Source organism: Lactuca virosa, chromosome 9 (assembly GCF_052849685.1).
Source record: "Lactuca virosa cultivar CGN04683 chromosome 9, Lactuca_virosa_CGN04683_v6, whole genome shotgun sequence".
In the NCBI taxonomy this organism is placed as follows: Eukaryota; Viridiplantae; Streptophyta; class Magnoliopsida; order Asterales; family Asteraceae; genus Lactuca; species Lactuca virosa.
In genome coordinates this window covers 13,060,838-13,085,583 of record NC_136434.1, presented here as the reverse complement: position 1 = coordinate 13,085,583, position 24,746 = coordinate 13,060,838, and the positions used below count along the sequence as shown (strand labels likewise).

At 35.2% G+C, this 24,746-nt stretch overlaps 2 protein-coding genes across 2 annotated transcripts; both read right to left on the bottom strand.

Annotated features, from left to right (window-relative positions):
- Positions 1 to 3,750: 3,750 nt before the first annotated feature.
- Positions 3,751 to 7,130, bottom strand: LOC145137266 (uncharacterized). Its single transcript, XM_079071409.1, has 4 exons — positions 6,761 to 7,130; positions 5,298 to 6,659; positions 5,017 to 5,218; positions 3,751 to 4,533 (listed from the first exon to the last, which is right to left on the bottom strand). The coding sequence occupies exons 1-4, from the start codon at positions 6,905 to 6,907 to the stop codon at positions 3,947 to 3,949; spliced, it is 2,298 nt and encodes a 765-aa protein (XP_078927535.1). The 5' UTR covers positions 6,908 to 7,130; the 3' UTR covers positions 3,751 to 3,946.
- A 15,568-nt stretch (positions 7,131 to 22,698) lies between these two features.
- On the bottom strand, positions 22,699 to 24,067 carry LOC145138948 (uncharacterized). Its single transcript, XM_079072938.1, has 4 exons — positions 23,771 to 24,067; positions 23,544 to 23,696; positions 23,219 to 23,468; positions 22,699 to 23,144 (listed from the first exon to the last, which is right to left on the bottom strand). The coding sequence occupies exons 1-4, from the start codon at positions 24,065 to 24,067 to the stop codon at positions 22,699 to 22,701; spliced, it is 1,146 nt and encodes a 381-aa protein (XP_078929064.1).
- Positions 24,068 to 24,746: the final 679 nt, after the last annotated feature.

Below are 24,746 nucleotides of genomic sequence, written 5' to 3'. Positions count from 1 at the left end.
TGAGACGATAATATCTTATAATCTTGAAACGAAGATATATGAGTTGCAATTTACAAGTCGGTCATGCATTGGTGATACGAAAACGCATCAGTAACTTGGTGTTATAAAACGTATTGTCATGTATAATTTGATGAGTAAAAGATACAAGCATATGAGTCAACGTTTATTCGTTCCTTTTGCCCTAATAGGAAAAGCGATATCTGTGGGCCCCTCGATGATTTGGTGTTGACTTATGTGCTGGGCCCAGCCAGGACTAAATTGATGTGTTCAATTAGAAGTCCTACATCATCACAAATCAGAAATCGGGAAACATAGATTCTGGACAAAGAGATTGATTACATTCCATGTCTTTTGTCTAGGGATATTTAGCAGAACGAAGGATTATATGATCACTTATCTTAGGACACGTAACTGACTGGGTCAGAGTTCGGCAGCAGCTTTTTGGAAGCTATAATTTGTTGGTCAAATTTAGAAGGCATACTAGCAATTATAGTTACAGACTTATCCAAGTGGGAGACTGTTGGATTAGGTGTCTAAGCCCATAACTATAATTGGTATGTACTTGAATTGATAGCAGCACAGTCATTTTGGGTTGCCCTCAACCTAGCAACTGGACAAGGAAATTATGAAAGGAGAGATATTAATTTATAAGATTAATAAATTAATATAAATGATTTATTAATATGTTAAAAGATTAATATATTAATTAGAAATCATTATGTTTAATTAATAGTTAGCCAGAAATTAATCAGAATTAATTTTGGGGTTAAAAGAATTAATTATAAAGTGCAGGGACTAGTTTGCAATTAACTAATAGTTGAGTGGAAGGTTCCAGAACCCCCTTGGAAGGAGGTGGACGAAATTCTTAGGGGAAACCCTAGAGATTTCGTCCAAGGGGTCCAAATAAGGCCTTTGGATCTTGCTTAGGCCCTAAGCAAAGGATAACTAGGGTTTTCCCTAAACCCTAGATCCCTCAGCTATTTAAGGAGCCTCCTGGCTCACATTTGAGGTCACTGATTTCTTTGGAAGAAACCCTAAGGCCGAAATTGCATACTCTCTCCATCCTCTCTCCTCCAAGTTTCCTTCTTGCTAGTTCTTGGGTGTGATTCCAATAGAGGCATTACATTTGTGGTGCTAAGCTTCCAAGAAGATCAAGATCAAGATCAAGAGGATTATCAATTGTTTGCTATAACAATTGAAAGGTATGGAACTCCTAAACCCTAGTTTGTTAATTTCGAAATTAGCCTCTCTCCTCTAGGGTTCTTGTTTTGCAATTCAAAGTTATATGTTCAATAGTTAAAACATAGATCCAAAGTAGGTTGCATGTGAACTTAGGAATTGTTTTCTAGTTTATTTGTTTTACCTAAAACCCATCATCTTTTTCATCTCGTTTCCCTCACCTGTTCGATCTCGACTAAAAGAAATCATGCATGGTTTCTGAGAGATTAGTGCAAAACGCTATTAGGTGGAGTTGGAAGCGAAAACCTAGACATCCCATTGAGATTCAGGAGTGGGATAGTTGCGCGCCATTATTAATGATTTCTCCCTTTCAGATGAGCCAGATATTTGGAGATCTAGTCTTTCGACTGATGGCATTTTTTATGTTCATAACCTTAGACATATCATCGATTCTATGCTTACTTCCAGATCAATCAACCCGACGGTTTGGATAAAGTTGGTTCCCCTTAAAGTTATTGCTTTCGTTTGGGGTGCTTGCTTGGATCGAATCCTCACAGCCAACGCTCTTACCCGTCTTGGTATAATCGTACCCAAATCCTGTCACCTCTACTCTTTTGGCATCGACTCGTCTGATCACATTTTGTTGGGTTGCCCTTATGCGCGTGAAGTGCTTGATTGGATTTTCAAATGGTGTGGTTTCCCCTTTCCTACTTTTAACTCAGTTAAGGAGATGATCAATTTTGTTGTTAATTGGGGGCGTTGTCCAAAGAAGAGGACAATTTTGTTATCAGTTATTTAATGTTACCTTTGGTTCTTGTGGAAGGCACGAAACGACATGGTTTCAACAAAAAATACTCTTCCCCTGCAAAAACGGCGGATTGCATAATTACTGTGACTTTCAGTTAGGTTAAATTTAGGAGTAATCTTTGTGCTTGTAATTGGGCGGACTAGCATCAGGGCCGGCCTAATAGGGCGGGCAAGGTGGGCGACCGCCCCGGGCCTCGCTACGGCTTGGGCCCCAAAATTAAAATTCTTTGATACTTTATTTATATAGGCCGTGTTAAAAAGTTAACCAAGATTCCATTAGATGAGTTGGTTAGTATTGTTGTAAGCATAGGTAAGTTTTATAGGCGCGCGTGGGTTCGATTCTTATTATAAGCATGTGCTTTTTGAATTAACAAGAAATAATTACTTTTGCTCTCTTTTATTACAGTACCACACCTCAATTTTTTTATGTATTTTTTAATAACTTAGGCTTCATTTTATTGAAAATTGGAATTCAAATTACAAAAATAGCCCATGCATTCTTCTTTGTGTTCATTCAAGCTATTTAAATGGTCCCTCAGTCTTTTTGTTTTTTTGACAAACCACCCAAATACTTATTTTATTAAAACTTTGGTGTTTTTCTAATCCTTATCATACATAATTTTTCTATATGAAATTTTCTACCTTGCATCGTCTTTTAATATATAATAACTATTATTTGTATGTTTGTTAACAAAAAATCAAGCTAACCTATAGGTTATGCAGGCCATTTTATATTTTTAGAGTTTTCATCAAAAAAAATTTCCAAATACTTATTTTTTTGTTTTTTTACCGGACACCAAAGTGACGGTTTTGACAAACCATCAAAACACTTATTTTATTTAAAATTTTGGTGTTTTTCTAGTCGTTATCATACATAATAAAGTAACGGTTTGTCAAACACTTATGTTATTTAAAATTTTGATGTTTATCTAGTCCTTATCATACATATTTTTCATATATGATTTTCTACCCTACATCCTCTTTTAATATATAATAACTATTATTTTTATGTTTGTTAACAAAAAATCAATTAATATATAATAACTATTATTTGATTATTTGTTAACAAAAACTCAAGCTAATCTATAGGTTATGCAGGCCATTTTCAAGTTTTTTTATTTTTAGGGTTTTCACCAAAATATGATTTTTTTTTCCAAACACTCATCTTTTTGTTTTTTTTTTTACCGGACACCAAAGTGTCAGTTTTCAAAATGGTTTGATTGTTCGTTTTTATTTTATTTTGTTTTTTGTTTTTTTTTTTTGCACTAACCTAATGGTTTATTGGTTTTAATATTTAACTCACATCCTCTAAATCCGCTTCAATTTTTTTCATACTATATATTTAATTTAATAACAAGTACTCATGTACTTGTCTCCGTACCATCATTGTATTATTGTTTGTGATTATTAAATTTTGAAGGGTCTCATTTTTGTTTTTGCCCTGGGCCTCAATTCGACTTGGGACGGGCCTGACTAGCATGTTGCCCTTTCAATATTTTGTAACCTTTCTTTCTTGTTTCCTTTCGCCTTGGCTTTTGTTCAATTCGACTTGGGACGGGCCTGACTAGGATGTTGCCCTTTCAATATTTTGTAACCTTTCTTTCTTGTTTCCTTTCGCCTTGGCTTTTGTTCTCTGAGGCCGGGGCTTTGTATTGTTTTGTTCCGTCTTTTATAAAATCGCCGTTTCCAAAAATAAATTAAATATTATAATAATCGTATCTGTTCTATTTTTAATAGGGCCAGTAGAGGAGGCGAAGATGTTCATATTTCTAAGTATAATATTTCTTTCAAGATTTCTATAGTTACACTAATAAACAAAAGTAAGAATCAAATACAGTACTAGTTACAAAGGTAGGTGGTTTAACAAAACTAACCAAAAAAACAAAATTAAGGAATAAAATTATATCTTAAAGGAGAAAAAGAGCATGGAAATTATTAGATTAAACTAATTTCTGAAGCTTTAAAAAACTAGTTTCCTTTGAGGTCTCAAAAACATTGATCTGCCGGAAAATTCAGTTAGATCTCGGATTGCTTCGTTCACCAAATCCTTGAAGATCATCCGTTCGATGTCCAGTATCGCTTCCGACGTCTCGATTGGATAATCTTCCCAATCATTGATTCCGACGATATCTTTCCTTAAAACACCGGTAATCAATTCCAATAGGCCATCGCCGGTGTTTATCTCTCGGATTTTCTGAAATTCAGACCATATCTGTTTTAGAGACATACCGGAATCTGTAAAGGAAACCACCTTCTTCCATGGCGGAAACTGTCTACTTTTCTCAAGGATTTCGACGATTACGTCGAACACGAGCTTTCGTTGGCGTTTAGAGACCTTCGATGTGTCTTTGGTATTGTATAACTGTTTCTCGATCGAGAAGAAGACATTGGAATCTTCCTGAAGATGATGCGAATGCGATGCTCCAAGTATCTCAGAAATGTAAATGAAATCAGAGTCATCCGATATGAATTCTTCGTGTTCTGTTGATTTCGTCTCCAATATTGAAGAGCTCCAACTATCCTCTTCAAAATCAACGGCTGGAGTTGCTGTAACAAAACAAGCAAAAAATCAATCCCAATTTCCATACCTAATTAATGCTGAAAAGACACATTGCACGAATATTTTTGTTTTATAGATCTATCAGCGATCATGTAAAAATAGGGCATTAAACACCGACATTAGTTACAGTTGTTCTATTATCTTCAGGATTTCCAGTAGTACATCACTTGAATGCTATTAAATTTACTACTAGAATACTCCATCTTAAAGAAGACAGTAACTGTGTACTTTCAGTTTGACCACATATTGAAAACATAAAATTTTGAGAAATATTGATCTTTAATAACGTGTAGTGTTTACGGTATAAAAGTACGTTTCGCAAAGGTTAAATATATTTTTGATCCGTAAAAAAAATAAAAAAATATAAGAATTTGTTATGCCACGTCAGTTGGTTGAAGCAACAAGAGTGTAATAATAAGTCAAACATGTAAGTGTCATGTGAACGCAATCAACGTTTGTTTTGGGGGTACCTTTGTAATCAATGCTGTGTGAAGGAGACGACGACTCGTCCTTGTCAAATCCCGAGTCAAGGACCGACACCGGACTCGGTAGAACTGTGGTTGAAATCGGCGATGACTCAGTGGTACTGTTCATCTTACCTACGCTATGTAGCAACTTGTCACATTTATGTAACGAACATCTTCCTTCTCTGAGTCCCTCCCATTTGGATCTCTGTAATTAGGCGAAATTAGAAGGAATAAAACGAATAAATGAGGACTCCAGGTGATAGTAGTAATTGACAATTATATACCTCTGTATCGGTTGTTGAAGGTGTACTGAAGGTGCTTTCAGAAATGGAGGATGATTCGTCGTCTGTAACTACGTTTTTGATGATCCGTTGCTTTGGAGAATTAAACGAGGATGATTCCATCGGTTTCTGGTGTATCGGAGACCTGTTAGTTGAGGAATGGTTTCTTTTAGGTGTAAGTTTGGGAGAATTAATTGGCGTAGTTCGAAGTGAATCGGAGGAGTCATTTGCTCTTCTTTGGATTTCAATGCTTAATGGTCTCCTTTTAACAATTGAATTACAACTCTTTAAGTTACTCTCGATTCGAGTGGGCGAAGAGTTTCTAGCTCTCACCGGACTCCTCCCGGTCCGATTAACAGCTCCACCTTCCCGTTTTGGACTAATGGACGGAGAAATTTCGGTAGCATATCTACGCGGTCCTCGAGAATCATTTGCAGATCTCTGATTATCAACTTTTGAGGCTGCCGAACGCGAAGGTTTCATGAGGATTATGCTGGATTCGTCGGAAGGCAGATTCCGATCGTAGACGAAATTTTGCTGGTGGTCTCTAATTGGAGGTCTGGTAGAACGCAAAAGACCTTTAAGTTGCAAAACTTCAAGAATTTGTTTCAATGTGCCTAGATCATTTGACTGTTCATCCATCCCTCTCATCTTCAATTTCTTCTCGAAATCTCCATGCATCGACACCGTCATCTGATTTGGCTCCGGGAAAAAATCCGCTGAATCAAAGAAGCTTCTCTTTTGCTGAGACGACCTCCATGGAGACGTTCTAGGAGATTCAGACTTCGGATTTCCCGATGCATTTCGCATTGATTTCATGGCACTACCATTTGAGGATTCTCTGTTACTTACATTTCTCCCTTCATCTCTAACAATAGTTTCTACGGTTCTCTTTTGGGAATGATTCGGCAGTTTCACCTGGAAATTGTTGCCGTCGATGTATTTTGAGCGAACCAGATCTCTTGAATCCGTAGCTTCCGAAGCAGATCTCCGTAGCGTCAGTTTTGTAACGGGCTGTGAACTTTTCTGATCGGAAGATGACAATGGCTCGAGTCCCATGAGTCTCGCAATGACGCTGGGGGATCGCCGTTGCTTGTCATCGCCTTCAGCAACCTTGCTATTACAATTGGCACCATTGACTGATGCAACTGCATTGTTGATACGGACCTCTCTCGGAACCAACAGCTGTGATATCTCCGGCATTGCTATCGAGCGGACATTTGCATTCTCTGCCGCGGATGATTGAGAACTGTTTGGACTTGCTGGTACCACCACCGCATGTTTCTGTGGCTCTGTCTTTCCTACCTCTCCAGAAAACTCCGGCGACTTAACGGAATTCACCGTCTCCGATGATGCAGGGAATCCCTGTAGGAATCAGTTTAACACCACCATTAATATTTCTGTTCAGTTACATTTTCGCGACAGGAATTAGTACACTAAAAACAAATAGAAAACAGAGAGCTTACGGTGGAAGGAGGGAGGCGCTTGGTGGAGTGGATGCGTTTGCCGGCCAAAATCTGTTGGCGGTCAAAGATCTGAAGGAAACCAGACATGCAACCAATCTGCTTGTCCATCCGTTTTTCTCCATTCCGGTCTTGAACCAACCCGGCCATTCTTCTCCGTCGAACACCGTCCGGTAATATCTCCGGCTGTCTCTCAGTCACACACAAACATGCAGAGTAGGTAAGAATAGGTTAATGCTTCACAATACATTGACAGTTTTGAGTCTCACGGTTTTCTCCATGACTTTTTGAGCTTTTATCTGCAACTCTCTCTCGCTTTATGCTATTACTTTGGAGGGTGAACCAAGTGGTTGTGAGGAGAGACGGAGGTGGGGTAGCCTTCTCCGACGGATCAGTTATATGTTTCTCACTAATTTCACAATCCGAGTTAATCGCATTAAAAAATCCTTAAAATAAGTAGTATGATGTACGAAATACATTGAGGTCATCATTTTAATTTTGTCGACAATATTTTAATTTTTTCTTATGTAATTTATTGACACATTTATAAAAATATTTGCTTAATACATAGTTTTACAACTAAACCAATTGTAAAGTTTGCCACCTTAGTGTGTTTTCTTTTTTGAAAGTATACTAATTTTGTGACAAAAATAGTTGGTTCGTTTAAATAAGAAAAGGAATATGACTTATTAAGGTAATTAATTTTTCGGTATGTTCACATCTGGATAACTATCTTTTTTTTGTACACATGTAGGTAACAAACTTGTTGGAAGTGTTCACATATGACAATTATGACCTGCTATAGCAGGTAAAATCCTAGATGTGAACGCTTTCAACAAGTTCGTTACCTAGATGTGTACAAAAAAAATAGTTACCCAAATATGAACAAAACGAAAAGTAAAAATTAAATTACACGAATGGTCCCTCTGGTTCGGGGGAATTTGTGTTTTTGTCCCTAACTTATTTTTTTAACTTGGATGGTCCCTACTGTTTATTTTTGTTGCGCGTTTGATCCCTGTCTTACCTAAAAAGACAATTTTGCCCTTATTAATTTATGTTTTAATTAATTTTCTTATTTATGTATTTATTTTTTATATATTTAAAAAATTAATATACCCCACATATCATTCGTGTAATTTAATTTTTACTTTTAGGTAATCTTAGGGGCCGTTTGATAGTCTTTTTAGGTAAGACAGGGACCAAACGCGTAACAAAAATAAACAGTAGGGACCATCCGAGTTAAAAAAATAAATTAATTAAAAAATAAACAGTAGGGATCATCCGAGGAGATACAAATATGTGGGGTCTATTAATTTTTTTAAATATGTAAAAAATAAATGCATAAATAAGAAAATTAATTAAAAAATAAATTAATAAGGGCACAATAGTCTTTTTAGGTAAGACAGTGACCAAACGCGCAACAAAAATAAACAATAGGGACAATCCAAGTTAAAAAATTAAGTTATGGACCCAAAACACAAATTCCCCCAACCACAGGGACCATTCGTGTAATTTGATTTTTACTTTTCGTTTTGTTCATATTTGGGTAACTATTTTTAGGTAACGAACTTGTTGAAAGCGTTCACATCTAGTATTTAACCTGCTATAGCAGGTCATAATGGTCATATGTGAACACTTCCAACAAGTTTGTTACCTAAATGTGTAAAAAAAAAGACAGTTACCCAAATATAAACTTACCGAAAAGTTAATTACTTTAATAAGTCATATTCCCAAATAAGAAATAACAAAGGTTACTTTTTTTTGGGACATAATTTTTCATAGGTAGCAAGATTAATGCTATACAAAAAGGCACATTAGAAAACGGAAATAAAAATAATATGGTTTTAATGTCAATAACAACAACATCAAAACATGTACATTGAGTAGCATTAAGCCTTAAATGATCAACTTTGAACCCACGTAATCCGATCTTTGACTGAGGTAAAGTCTGAATCTCACACCATCTAGTATTCTAGTGACTGCTAATTTAGCCCCAAAAAGAAAATGAAGTGTCACAGGACAAATAAGATCAAAAGATGGTCAAAGTTTTCTATTTTGACAAATTTAATTTAAAAAACAAAAATAATAAATAGGTGGTTATTGTTTAGTCTGGTTGGAGTCAAGTGTTTTGTAAGGTAGTGGTGGCAGCCATGGGCATAAGCCGCCGTCCTTCACTGTCATGGACTTGATTCAGTGCTCACCCAGGCCATTTGTCTTCTTAGAAAAACTGCTCTCAATAGTAAATAGTATTACTCCTATATTATACAAAAGTGTAACTCCGTAAGTTTGTGTTTTTCATTTTGTATTTCCTTTTTCTTTTGTGTACTTTTATATTGTTTTTTGTTTCATACATTATCATGTCTGATACTTGCTTCTTGTTTGTCGGTTCAAGTCTCAATAGTTTTATAATTGCAAACTTGAACACATTTCATTTCAGTCAAATTTTATTTTGAAAAAGATATATATATATATATATATATATATATATATATATATATATATATATATATATATATATATATATATTAAACCTCAATCTTTTAGTTTAGGTAATACCTCATAATCAAATTAAATGAAAGAATACACCCAAGGCCAAGGTTGGTAGTAACTAAAACAATGGAGTCGGTTAATATCCGTCAACCATTTCTTTCCATTTATTCCATAATCATCATAAAAAATAATTTTGGTACACCTTAGGGTCTTCAAAATAGTTTTTTGTGTTATTTATATAACTTTGACCGGCTATAAAAGGTTTAGCAGGTTTTGTGGTATTTATGTCGTTAAAGTATTTTGTGGGCCGTTTATATATTTAATTGGAACCATTTTGTATTTATAAATTTCTTGACTTCATTTGTTCATGGTTTTAGGACCAAAATGAAGGTTCCTTCATTCCCACCATTGATAAAGGTTCCTTCCAAGAACATAAAAAATCTAAATGCAACCCCAAAAGACCAAAGAAAATAAGAATAATCTAGAAAACTTGAAAGCAATTTTGTAATAAAATAATTTGGATATGATAATTAATCAATGTATTATGACAAATTGCTAATATGTATTTGATAATCAATGTATAACAAGAATGTCACACAAATCCAACCATAGAACCTTGCAACAAGTCGAAGAATCAAGTCAATCAACCATGAAAACTCGAAGAGCCAAATTAATATGAACGTGTGTTGCTTTCTTAAGCCTAACATCTTTCCAAGGCCAAAAACGCGCATGATATTTTTTTGCCTAATATTTAGGAATTTATTGTCTAGCATGATTTAAATTATTAGGGTTCATACCCTTTTCGGGGAGAAACTCAATAACAAGCAAATTGATACGTACACGACACATGATGATTGATTACAAACTTGATTAGATTGAAATAAACAACAAAACAAACTTAATTTCTTATTATTTTGTAATTAGACTTAAATTTTCTTTTTACTAAAATCAATATACTTAATTTTCAAAACTAATTGCTAGATAATTTTGACTCGAGAGCAGTAAAATGCTAATATAATTGAATGACTCTTGAAATTTGAATTATTTTCGTAACTTTTATGCAAAGTATACCAATTCTACAAGCTCGATATAAAAATAAATAAATAAATAAGAAAGAAAGAAAGAAATAGGTTTGTTCTATGTTGTAATTGAGACTTTGACACGATAGAACTCATATTCACTGAATTACTTGGTAATCAGCAATCAAATAGTCCGCACGCTTTTATCAAGATCATATATTTTTGAGCCTTTTGTCCCCTTGTTTCGTTCATATAGAAGCAGTTTTTAAGCTTTTTTTGGTTGAGAAAACATAGGTCAATTTAGCACATCCCTGAAAATATGGCCCACAGTCATTACAGTCCTAAAATATAGAGCAAATTACACGAATGGTTCCTATGGTTTAGTGTAATTTGTGCGTTTGGTCCCTAACTTATTTTTTTAACTCGGAAGGTTCCTACTGTTTGTTTTTATTACACAGTTGAATACGTTCGTGTAAGGTTATTATATATATATATATATATATATATATATATATATATATATATATATATATATATATATATATAGAGAGAGAGAGAGAGAGAGAGCTGAGTTCAAATGTGGATTGACATCTATTGTGAAGACGTGTGGATAATGTTATTCTGTGAGAATGACAAAGAAATATGTTGTTTGATAATTTGAATACGTTCAATTATACATAACTATTGTAATTATCACGTATTCTCACTAATTAAATCGTCTATAAGGTTATTATAGATTTTTTTTTATTCACATTCTGTCAGAATGTTTATTGAGTCGTATTCTGTAAAAATGAAAATGAGTAAAAAAGGATGCATCAGAACAAAAACGAATAAGAATTAGTGAGAATGAATGAAAATGACGATAGTTGTGTAAGATTGAATGTATTCACAATAGTAAACAATTTATTCTCTTAGTAATTCTCATACAATAACATTATCCACACATCCGCTGTAACATCCCAACCGTCAGGTATTATTAATTTTTCCATTTAGACTTCATGTCTAAGGTCTACTCGACGAGTTGGCGCTTGACTCGTCGACTAGCAGCGGGCCAGGACACGTCAATTAATGAGTGACTCGTCGAGTCGGCATGAGGGACTCGACGAGTAGGAGCTGGCAGTGGAAACCCTAATTTTCAGGGTTTTGCACCCTATATATTGGACCATTAGCGCCTCCCACTGTCCTCTATCACCCTCTTGAGACCCAGAAACCCTAATTTCCATGAGTGCGAGCTTGGAGAGTGTTTTGGAGCTTTGGGAAGTGACTTTTGTGAAGGAAATTTGTAGATCAAGAGGCTAGCATCAAGATTTCTGTGTGGATCCAGAGTCTACTTCAGTTTGGGCACGTTTTGGAGGTAACCAGCTGTTATCTTAACCTCTTTTTCTTCTAGAATCATTCATATGTGGAAACTAGGGTTTTCTTTAGTTATTCATGAAGGGATTTCGGTATGGGAGCTAGATCTGAAGTTGAAACTTCATATCTGAACCTCTTTTGAGTCCAAAGTCCATTAAGTTTCCAGCTCTTGCAAGGATGAGACTCTCCTATGGTGTAAAGCTCCATTAGAAGCTTAGATTGGTCATTTAGAGCCTTTAGGGCCTTGCATGCGTGTAAAGTTTGCAACTTTACGTGATAAACATGCCTTAGAAGCTGGATCTATAATCTGGAACCTTGGCATGGCTTGAAAAGTGTCTGCATGGATGAAGGTCTGCAAGGACTCGGCGATTTTCATAGTCAACTCGGCGAGTCATATGAAGATGGTCATGAACTCGTCGACTTGATAAACAAATTCGGCGAGTCCGTTGAAGATTGCCTTGAACTCGGCGAGTCGTTTGAAGACTCGGCGAGTCCGCTAGGGTTTCTCCGAATTCTTGGACACGTATGAACTCGGCGAGTTAAAGGGGAACTCGACGAGCCAATCAAGGATTTCACGACTTCTCGAGTTCCGGAAGGAATCGACGAGTCGGTGAACTGCACTCGACGAGTCGAGTCAACATGGACTGTTGACTTTGACTGTGGACTTTCACTTTGACCAAAAGTTGACCAGTTGACTTCTGAGGGTATTCTGGTAATTTGGAGATTTATGAAAAAGGGTTTTATGGTAACTATAGGTGGTGGAGTTCGTGTTGGTGATCCGGGAGTTGAGCTTTCTAGTTTCAGACGACAGTTGCAAGGTGAGTTATCCTCACTATACTAAGGGGTCTAAGGCACCAAGGTCGGCCCATTGGATATGTTATCCTAGCAGTGTTAGATGTTGAGTATAAGTTAGTGTTGCATGCTAGTAGTTATGCCAGTTAGGTAGACCTGTAGGACTACCTGTGATGTTATATGATTATTGCATGCTCAGTGGTTATGTGGTATGTTATATGTTATGCGGGATAGGTTGAGGTTGTACTGCTCCGTGCGGTAGCCAACAGACCTTAGGAGCATTCCAGTTACGGGATAAAGGGAGACTCGTACTGTGGGCTCGGGAGCATTCCAGTTACGGGCTAAAGAGAGACTCGTACTGTGGGCTCAGGGGTAATCCAGTCTGTAAAGTTGGGGACCCATTACATGTTTTTCAGTTTGTTATGATATGTTTATATGGACTGTATGTGTATCGGTATTTTGGGGGAACTCACTAAGCTCTCGAGCTTACACTTTCAGTTTATTGTTTCAGGTACATCAGGGGATCACGGCAAAGCGAATGCGTGATCGTACAACTTCTCATGTTTTGTCTATGTTTCTGGGAAAACTCTGATACTATACATTTTGAAAACAAAGTTGTAATGATTTTTAATGGTTTGAAATGTTTTTAAAAAGTTTAAATTAGTTTGAATTTTTGGGTGTTACATCCGCACAATAGGTGTCCACCCACATTTTGGTTAATTAATCAAAATTTGAGTTGAAAAGATACAAAGCCTCATCAAACACTCAAACGGCCAAAAAGCATGCAAAATGAATTTCTAATACAACTAATCTCCAAAACTATTTTATTTTAGAAAATTTAGATTATTATTACAACAATTCGATTTAATTATATTTGACATATATTAATTATCTATAAAAAAAGGATTTTAAATATGGACAAATATGTATTTGTTGGCCGACCCAAAGCCATTAGTTTTAATTCGTACCCGTTACTTTAGTATTCGATTTGGTATTTCTACTGAAATTTGTTATTGTATGCATCGTTTTCTTTGAACGGTAAATCCATCTATTACTTAAATTCATCTATGTTTATGACGGGATTTGAACCATCAACGTTAAAAGGAAAAATGGCAACACCAAATACCGTTGTGTAGAAACTCTTTGTATGCACCACCTTTTTATTCCTTATTAGAGGATATATATATATATATATATATATATATATATATATATATATATATATATAACTATATATCACACCACTTATAAATCTTTTTAAGGTATAAAGTATTAAATATATGGAGTTGTATATGTTTTACAGTTGAGCATTTTCAATAGTGAAATTAAATAGTCTAACTATAATGTAATATAACGTGTATTTGAAAAAAATAATTAAAAATTTTGGTTTTGGAAAAATAATCACCAAGTCCAGAACCGAAGATACTGGACGATTGAGAAAAAAAATACTTTGCTGACAAAAAAAAACATGTCAGACTAACATTCCAGAGTTCCGAACCAATATTCTAGAGTTCGGACTGAAATCTCGAAGTTCCAAAAAACGAAATTTCAAGAACAAATCTGACATTCGGTGAACATTTATGGAATTTCAAAAAAAAATTATTAGAATCTAACAAAAAAAATAAACAATCATATTAAATAGGAAATATATAAGATAATATTGCTTAAAATCAAACAATTGATTGAAACAATAATATTAAACACTTCAAAACGAATATTTCGGATATAACTAAAGAAGCGTTTATGGAACAAAAAAATACAACTGAAAAAGAAAAGTGATTATATTTTTAAAATGCTCATTTTATAATGATTAGCTTACTTAATTTCTATTCTAAATATGGGGAAATTGAGTCAACTAACACATATAAACAAGTATTTAAATAGAAATAACCAAATTAACTTTTTTTTTGAAAAATGATCACATTCTCCGAAAATAGGGCATTCTGAAGTCAGGGTTTTATTTTGGAGCCCTGCTGACCACACTTTCTCCGGAATAGGGCATTCCGGAGTCAAGGTTTTATTCCGGAGCTCTGGTCTGAAATAAGAATCTTCGTACATTCCGGACTTACATTCTGGAGTACCAATGTCCGAAACAGGAATGTATGTACGATTGTTAGGCTCGTACTTTGAAGTGACAACACGGAGTCATAGATACAAGTACCGAAGAACCGTTCCGAAGAGTTATTTCGGATTAAAAAACTAAATATCTGTCCCATACATACATACATACATACACACACACACACACACACATATATATATATATATATATATATATATATATATATATATAGATATATATATATATATATATATATATATATATATATATATATATATATATGTATGTGTGTGTATGAATGTGTGTGTGCATATGCTTAGACGCTTACTTCCGATCATTTGTTATTATCTTTTATAATTGCTTGAAGATGAGCTTCACAGAGAGTGAGTACGAAGAAAACTTTAACAACCTGCCTGTTTACCTGCACAACCTTAGACGAACAAACCCGCATACTTACACGCACATCAAAACTGATGTGATGGATCGTTTCCAAGCTTGTTTTGTGGCTATTGGATGTGTGGTATATTTTTTCCTTTTTTCTATTGTTTCTTTAAAAATTATAATGTTTCTACATCTAAACTAATTGTTTTATGTTCCCCAAAAAATACATCTCTATGCATTCATAGGTTGCTTGGTGTCTGTCATCTTTATAAGTAGTGTTCTTGTAAGAGGGGACAACCTAAACACAATGTTCGTAGCGGTTGCTATCGACAGGAACAACCAGACCCTCCATATAGCATTTGGTCTGGTCGTGGAAAATAATATTGATTGTTATACCTGGTTCGTTACGAAGTTAAAGGAAGCTCTCGGAAGGCTAGGGAAGTATACTTCATAAACAATATTGACGATGTAGTTAGTTCTTACATAGGTCAGGTATTCCCTTGGGTTGCTTGTAAAATTATGTTCATGTATATGTGCAGAAGAGTTGGTGGAAACAGAACATTGGAACCTTTGTTCTGGATGACATCCAACTCATATTTATGTCTGATTTTGAGCAACACTTATATCGGCTAACCCATGATGCACGTGAGGTGCTTTTCAACATCGGTCATGCGAAATGGGCAAAAACCTATTTCCCTAACATTCATTGGAATGTACTGAACATTGATATTCCACAATTTATGTTGGTGTTATCAGTTAATCAACGTACAGATAATAACGCCTGTTGAGGCAATTTGTGACTTCATTCAACTAATTTTTGTTGAACGCAGTTTCATGGGAAGTAAAATACTATAAAATAATGAATTTTTTACCTGTATAATAACTATAAATGATAATATTTACTTTTTCAGGGAGGTTGACTAGTGTACTAACCCCATATGTAGAGATGGTGCTTCAGAGAATGATGCAGACGTTTGTTCGGTGGCAAGCAACAAAGATCTTGCCCCAGACCCCGTCTCCATTCCCATCAGACATTTTCTTTGCTTTTTATTTTAAAACCACTTGTGTTATAGATCTGAACCATCATACATGTTCATGTGGGAAATGACGCAGTTTGGGTATAGCGTGCGGTCATGCTATTGCACCATCAAGTTATTCAAGCATCAATAAGTTAGCCGATATGGTTCAGATATATTACCGAGCTGATGTATTTTGAATCACCTAACAGACCCAAAATGTGCACCCTTTTCCCCCTCCATCTGAATGGGAAATACCAGACCTATTGATGGTCGTTTTGTTGCCTATGTAAGGGAATCACAATTAATTATGTTTGTAATCGATTTTTGGAGTGATTAATGAACGATATTATTATTGGCCTAATATTTGTTACATATTATAAACATAGAAAAAACATAATTTAGAAGTATTATAACCTTATTTAACATAAAAATAACAAAGTACATAATTTAAAAATACGGGGCATCTTTTAAAATGTCCCAAGCATGTTCGTATGGAAAATCAACACCGCTATTTTTTTGTCTGTATTCCACCCTTGCTAGCTGCAAAATTAACTGTTTCTCTTCATCTATTAATTTATTGTCGATCTTGTGATAAAGTTTGATAAAATTCTTCACCTTTGACCGTATGTATAGAAACTTAGCATTCACTTTTCTTCAGTTTGATACTGTAGAACACATAACTCAAAGTGAAACATATTTTTCAAGTGTGCTCATCGCAATCAGTACATTAGAATATTAGATGTGTCGGCATGAGGACAACCAAATCATCCTCAATTATTACCCAAGAGTAAACGAGCGTGATCTCTTCTTTTGTAGTCCAAGGTTGGGGTTGATTTACTATCATTCTAGACTTCAAAAGGTTCTACAGTTATGGAGTTCTAAAGGTTTTACAGTTCTGAAGTTCTAAAGTTTCTACAATTCCAGTCTCTTTTTTATAGTGGTTCATTATGGATTACATGTCCTTCCGGAGTTCCATTCCGGACTAACATTCTAGACTTCATACAAATCATTCATGTCAAGTCAAATCAATCATAAATTTCATATTTTCTTTACAAATATGAGTCACTGCCTAATATTCCGGAAAGTCACATTCCAGACATCTCATTTCGGACACTTATTTTGGACATGGCATTTCAGACTATTAATATGTATCTAGCATGCATCGTAAACGTAGAAATACGTTGAGAATGAGTTCATCTGAGTTTGGTGTTTGGAATTGTGAAAAAGAAGATTGATATACTTGTTCAGATATTAACCTGTTTCCGGAAGGCCCATGTAATATCTAATTAATATCTAATTATTCAGGTATTCTTTTTAACCCTTGATTTGTGCTTTATTTGCAAGTTTAGTCCCCACTGGCAATTTTGTAATTTTGGAGGAAGCTGGAGTACGCGGGGCGTACACCTTCGTACGTTGGGCGTACTCGGGTTCGCAGTAGTACGTTGCGCATACTCTGGTACGCAAATCGTACGCAGCCAGGGTGCAAACCCTAAATTTTAGGGTTTGGACCCTATTTAAACACATTTATGGCCACATGCATTGTGAAGCTTGTAGAGCCATTTTTGGTGCCATTTGGAGCATTTGGAGTAGAAGGAAGAGCATTGATGTGGTGGTGTTTCACTCAAGGATTTGGATCCAACATCTTGTTCCTCTTGTGCACCTTGTGGAGGTACAAAGTTTCAACCTTGGTGTAGAAATCTTATAGATCTAGTTTTAGCTCAAAGTTGTTCCGCTTTTGTCCCAAACTTGGTCTTTGTGAGTAGAAGGTACTCCAAGGCATTTGAATTAACCGATGGAGTCTAAATGAAACAAAGTAAAAATTAACCGATGAAGTCTAAATAAAAGTTGTAAATCTCGTCGATAGTTACGCATGGATATAATGACCGTGGAAAACGGAGTTCGTATGAAGAAGATATGAATTTTTAAAGAAACTGAAAATCCACTCGCATATGGGCGTGCATTGACAAGGCGTGCGGCGCGCAAAGACAGCCTGACGTGGCCCATCAAGTTTTTGCCACATGTCATCGTATGAGAGGAGCCACATCACTAGCCCCAACAAGATGTACGGCGCTCCTCCCTACTATAAATAGAGTGCTCCAGTTTCATTTGTTTCTCACCCCTCTCTTCATTACAAGCTCTCTAGAAACCCTTCACGCCTCGAGGTCATTTCCTCTGAGTTATAGAACACTTTAGAAAGGCTCTGGAGTATTTAGGAGCCCGAAAATAAGGAGCTTTCAGGTCGAGGTTCTGCCCACATTCTTCCTGGTTTTCGCTAGGATCCGTGTAAGTTAAGTTACACTTCAAGTGTAACTTATATTTATATTTATAGTCGTTGTTATGGATATATAAATAAGATTTATCAGTAATTCTAGTTATAATGTTGATTGATCTACTTACGGGAGAGGTGTTTGGAATGGTCATGTTGGCTTGGTTGTTGGATTTTAGAAAGGATATATGCCAAAATGGTCCTGCCTCCCAACTGTCATGCTTAGTTGATCCTTATTTGATAGAACTTTTGGTACTCATTGGTATTAGTGAAAGATCTAGCTTTCATTACCAGATTGTCATAGGGATTAAAAAGTTATAGTATTATAGGTTAATACTTAATAGAAGCATTACCCGCCAGTTGGATCGCTAGTAGGATCATCCAGATAGTTGTCAATCGTCTGAGCAATTGTCCAGGTGAGCTACTCATTATACTGTGTATTACAATACATATCCTTGTGTGTTAGGATATAAGAGCTAGTAAAATAGAGTCGATAGTATAGTCTATATGTGCTCCATGTCAGTGTGTTCGAAGCTAGTATAGTAGAAAATATAGCCTCAATGTGCCTGTAGTAGTAGAACCTAAAAGTGCAGTCTTTATGTGTGTAATATGTTTATGTATGTCGGGCGGGGCCCATTATGTATGTATATCGTGTGGGGCCCATCATGTAGATTGGGTGGGGCCCAATAGGTAGTTTAGGTGAGGCCCGTTTATAAGTAGGCTGCACGGGGCCTATTAGGTAGTTTGGGCAGGGCCCATTTATAAGGAGGTTGGGTGGGGTCCATTAGGTAGTTTGGGCAGGGCCAGTTTATATGCTTAGTGAGTGGGGGTCGATATATGTATTGTAGTATATGATATTTTGGGAAAACCCACTAAGTCCCGTGCTTACCCAGTTGAATATAAATATTTTTTAGGTACTTCATCGAATCATGAGAAGGGAAAGGTTCGACTGTACACGCACGTATTTACTACATGTTTATGCATAATGTAATCATACTCTGATATATTTGATTAAATAAAAATGAAAACTTTGGGTTGAAAAATCGGGACGTTACACTAGACGTACAGGACCATTCCGGATTCTCTGAAAAACATAGTTTTGAACTAAAAAAATGATCATAAAAACACTCTAAGTTACTTAAATGCATGTTTTATATGTACAACACAAAAAACATACAAAAAAATGGACATTTTAGACTCGTTCTTCGTATTCCGGAATAAATTCTTCGTATTCCGGACCTACAGGACCATTTCGGATTCGCTGGAAAACATAGTTTTGTACTAAAAAAAATAATCTTAAACACACTCTAAGCTACTTAAATGCACATTTTATTCCTACAACAAAAAAAATAGGCATTATGGACTCGTTCATCATATTCCGAAGTGTTAAACGCATGTTGGAATACGTATATTTGTGAGAAAACTCAAATGCAAGTAATTAAAGAGTAGAACTCGCTTGGTTTGAGGAATCCATGTTGGAAACTAGGTCCAAAATGTGGGGTAAACGAACTTCGGAACTTCAGAATCTGGAACGTGTATTCTGAATTTTTGTATGTGGGACCCATATATATAACATTGGGCTACAATATTTGGCTTGGACGCGTTATTCTGGCCCGAAATTATCCATTCCGGACCAAGTAGTTAGTTTTCCAAAAAAAAAAAAGTTGGTTAGTTTTGTTAACTACAATTCAAATTGTGGTTAGGTTACTCAGTTTCCCTTAAATATGTATTATAAATTTTTACTAGTTAACTCTAAAAAACTATATAAATTACTGTCCTTTCCTTCGGTAGTTTCCCTTAAATATGTATTATAAATTTTTACTAGTTAACTCTAAAAAACTATATAAATTACTGTCCTTTCCTTCGGTTTTCACCATGTATAATGGTTAATGTTTTTATGCTATGCGACATTTAATGAGGAAGATTTTTGAAGAATACACAATGCATGTGATAATAGATATTTTTGTGAATTTAGCTAATTGCATGTTGGGTTTTTCTTACAAATAAAGAAAAGATAATTGGATTCTTTTACATTTTTTTAATAAGTAATTGAAAAATCAGAGTTTGTTCGGTTGTATGAAAATAATATTATTGATAGATTTTATTAATTAATTAGACCAAATGTGCAGCAGAACGGCAAAATGTGGGCCTTTTCATAAAAATATATTTTAAGGTTGGTGTACGAGAAAGAAGGGGATGAAAATCATATGTTGGAATTAGATGATAAGTAAACCATATTTATCACTTTATAATATAAGAAGGATTATAATTAGATAAAGTTACATACATGGTCCTTGTATTTTATAAAAAGTCACAAGTTTACTTTTAAGTTTTTTTTTTTTAATGAAAATGGTCCCAATGGTTTCTATTTCTTGTATGGTCGTCTAAGTCATATACCTTAATACATTTTTAATTGAGATAAAACTGTAAAAATAATAATCTCTGTGGTATATGTATTTTTTTAGGAAAAAAAAACAAAATCCCTTAAAAATTGCATATAATGTATTTTTCAACTAGTTTGCTTTTTTTTATGTCCAAACTAAAAAGACTATTATACCTTTATTTTATTTTTTAATATTAAAAAATATTAAAAACAACAAACCCGCATCTCTCTCTCTCTCTCTCTCTCTCCAAACCACACACACTCCATGTTGAACGAGATGTGGGCCTTTTTATTTTTATTTTTAATAATAATAGAATATTTAAGAAAAGAAAGAAGAATAAAAAATAAGAACAAGTTATTGAAATAGTCCATGTGGTTTGGCTAAAGTTGCGCGTTAGGTCCCTATCTTTTGTTTTGCATTCGGACCATCCTCACCTTTTCTTTTTATTATCCGCCTGGTCCCTGGGCCCGTTAGTCGTCAATTCCAAACGTTAAGTCCCCCCACGTGCTTCGCACATGAGGGGTATTTTCGTCATTTTATATAAAAAAATCTATTATAACACACCTAAACCCTGATTCTCTCTATTTTCAAATACGCCCTTTCTTCGTATCTTTCATTTCCTCTTATGTGAAGTGTCGATCGACCCTAATGGAAAAAACCTGCAAGTGTGGTCAAGTTGCTGTGATACGAAGATCGACTACCAAGAAAAACCCTGGAAGACTTTTCTATTGTTGTACTGGGAAGGTAAGGGCAATTTCTTCTTAAGTATATCTATATATCACATACCTTTAACACACAACAAATTACTCAAAATGCAGGGAGCAAAATGTGGTTTTATTGATTGGGTTGATGAGGACAACTTTAATGGTGAAAAAACTGAAAAAAAAAAGTATCTCCCCTGATTTGTAGAAGTCATTGGACGAGCTTCAACATGAGAATAGGGCCTTGAGGCTGTTATTAGTGTTCAGTTGGGTTTTTTTGTGTCAATTTTAATTTACAAGCTTTAATTTATGTTATCAATGTACTTATCTTTTGTTTCATCAAGGCAGTAATGTAATAGAATGGCAATGTATGAATGACATTGACTATTGGAATAGAATTGTCTGTTGGAATGCAATTTTCTTTTGGAATGGAATTGATTGTTTTATAATGGAATGGAATTTAGTGGTTTGTAATGGAATGGAATTAAGTGGTTTGTACTGGAATGCAATTGACTGTTTTATAATGGAATGGAATGGAATTGACTGTTTTATAATGGAATGGAATTGAGTGGTTTGTAATGGAATGCAATTGACTGTTTTTCTATTGGAATGGAATTGAATTGAATTGAATGACTGAATAGAATTGAATGGTATTGACTTAGAATGGAATTGAATTGAATGATTGATGGAATTGAATTGAATGATTGAATAGAATTGAATTAAATGGAATGGAATTAAAACAAGAACATAGCAACAGATTAATAGCACCAATCGTTCATACCATAATTGAAAATGGAGATACATTAAAAGTCATACCATGCATAGACAACATGTCCCAAAAGTCATACCATAATTGTTCATAACATAGACACAAAACATAATGACAAATATAACAAACACAAAAGATCATAACACCATAATTGGTTCATAACACATACACAAAATATGAAAACACAGTCATAACTTAAGCTATACCCTTCCCTTTCTTCCCAGCCTTCCTTTTCCTGCTTGAAATTCCATCATATGCACTTTGAGTTCCACTTTGCCTACCACCACCTGCACTTTGAGCTTTCTTCCCAACATTCCCTTTCTTTCTTGAAGTACCATCACCTGCACTTTGATTTTTCTTCCCATCCTTCCCTTTCTTGCTTGAACTACCATCACCTACACTTTTAGCTTTCTTCCCAGCCTTCCCTTTCTTTCTTGAACTATCATCACATGCACTTTGACCTTTGTAGCTTCTTTTATTATGACAAAGTTTTTTGCATTTTGAACATGTCACACTCTTGTCCTTCCTTGATGCCCTACCACCCTTCACCATATCTTCTAATTCAACAGCTGACTTCTTTCTTTTCTTCCTTGGTCTTCCAATGGGGACATGATGAATGGGAGGAAGCAAAGTGGTTGGACATGGAAACTTTTCCCACATTCTTCTTCCATTAGTTGGTTCAATCTTGAAAGAATACATTTCCTTCTAAGTTTTTAACCAGTAAGTAGAATGAACCCATTCTTCAGGTAAGCCAACATTCTGCTTATTTTTTCGCATGTCCCATATAGCAACAAGGGCATGTTTACAGGGTATACCAGTGAGTTCCCATCTTCTAGAAGAACATGTGTGATGAACTATGTCTACCACACATTGGTCCATCCATGGACCACTCACCTGATATTTTCCATTCCCACAGAACTTACCCACACATTGAGCTGCATCAGATTTGTTTTTTTCAAGCACACTTGTTGCAGTTGGAGTTAATGGTCCAACAGTCTTATCATTTACCTTTTGGACACTCACAATCCTTAACATAAGGTACTCTCTAATGAAATCAAGGCATGTGATAATTGGTTGGTCGCGTGCTTTCTTAATTTGATTATTTATGGTCTCACACAAGTTATTCAGAAACTCATCACAATGAGCCCTCCCTACAATATAAATAAAAAATTATGTGAGAAAGTGAATCATTTTGTAACAATTAACCCAATAAAATAAAACTAACTTGTGAAGTGTGCCCTAGACCAATGCTGAGGTGGAATAGCTTTGACCCATTCGTAGCAGTCATTGTTTAACTTTCTTAACTCTTCCATAGCATGGTTGAATTCTTGTATTGTTATTGTACTTGAACAGTTCCACAACATGTCCTGAAACACCTTTCCCCTCCATATTTTCTTCATGTTTTCATGAATGTGTCGCAGACAAAACCTGTGTTCTGCACATGGATACAATGTACCAATTGCTTGCAACAAGCCCTGTACAAAAATAAACAACATTAGATGTAATCTATACAATGTACAATAAGAACCAAGTCCATTGAAATTACTTACCTTCTGTCTGTCAGATATAAAGGTAAAGTTGCAATTAGCTTGCAAATCAATGTCATCACCCAAGTACCTGAAGAACCAAGTCCATGAATTTATATTCTCAGCCTCTACGACAGCATATGCCAAAGGATATGTACAGTTATTTCCATTAAGACCCTAAACATAGTGAAGGAGTTAGTAATTTAAATAAAATGGAATAAAATGACACAAGATATGTATTTACATCTTACCATTGCTGTGAGTATCATTCCAGGATAAGGCCCATTCATAAAAGTCCCATCCAAACCAAGATAATCTCTTTTACCAGCTAGAAAACCTTTCTTCAATGGCCCTAGACAGATGTAGATCCATTTGAAAGTTCTAGTCTCAGAAGCTGGGTTTGGCTCACTTTCGACCTCTATCTTAACTATTGTCTCTAGGTTTCGAGTGTGAAGTTCTTGAACATAGTCTCTTAGTGTAGTATATTTCCCTACATAATCGCCCCTTACTTGATTCAATGCTTCTGTTTTAGCCCTAAATACCTTCATCTTCGAAATATCTACTTGGTATTCACGTTGAAGTTGTTCTTGTAAAGCTCATGTAGGGACTGTAGGGTTGCTTTCAATCTGCTACACTATTTTCTTTGCCAATAACTTATAGGTACAAGCTTTCACATTTCTTGTTTGTAGATATCTATGCTATTTTTCATAGGTCTTGATCTCCCAGTCAACATCTTGTTCCCACTTGCTAGTATAAAGTACCCATGGACACATGTTTTCTTCACTTTCTTTATTGCGTTGACTGGGCCCACATGGGTCAAGTTGACCAAGGTATGGGATAGTACCTTTACAAATAGCTCTCACTCTGTTTTTGTCATTTTTTTATGAAGTCTAGTTCCCTCATTGTCTCCACAGCATGTTTTCTTATTGCATCTTTCAATTCTTCAGACGAGGTGAATTTTTGGTACACATAGAATGGATCACTAACTCTTACTTCACTATTTTCCATTGCCCTTCAGATTGCCTTAATTGACTTTCTTCTCTTGTTGCTCCCACCTTCATCAGATGACGACTCATATAAGAATACCTCATTGTTTACAACCTTAATATTATCAATTTACCTTGTTTATGTTTCCTTGACATTTGACCCTCCAAGATCACCCACCCACTCTATATCTTCATCAATATGTAACAAAAACTCATTCATGTCTATCTCAGGTTCATCTAG

Excerpts from the sequence above, each read along its gene's own strand:
- LOC145138948 (XM_079072938.1), bottom strand. The coding sequence starts at position 24,067 with ATGAAGGTATTTAGGGCTAAAACAGAAGCATTGAATCAAGTAAGGGGC. Across the intron at positions 23,469-23,543 it reads TTATATCTGACAGACAGAAG|GGCTTGTTGCAAGCAATTGG; the intron begins GTAAGTAATTTC and ends ATTTTTGTACAG. Across the intron at positions 23,145-23,218 it reads GTCTAGGGCACACTTCACAA|GGAGGGCTCATTGTGATGAG; the intron begins GTTAGTTTTATT and ends TTTATATTGTAG.
- LOC145137266 (XM_079071409.1), bottom strand. The coding sequence starts at position 6,907 with ATGGCCGGGTTGGTTCAAGACCGGAATGGAGAAAAACGGATGGACAAG. Across the intron at positions 6,660-6,760 it reads AGCGCCTCCCTCCTTCCACC|GGATTCCCTGCATCATCGGA; the intron begins GTAAGCTCTCTG and ends TGATTCCTACAG. Across the intron at positions 5,219-5,297 it reads CTTCAACAACCGATACAGAG|AGATCCAAATGGGAGGGACT; the intron begins GTATATAATTGT and ends GCCTAATTACAG.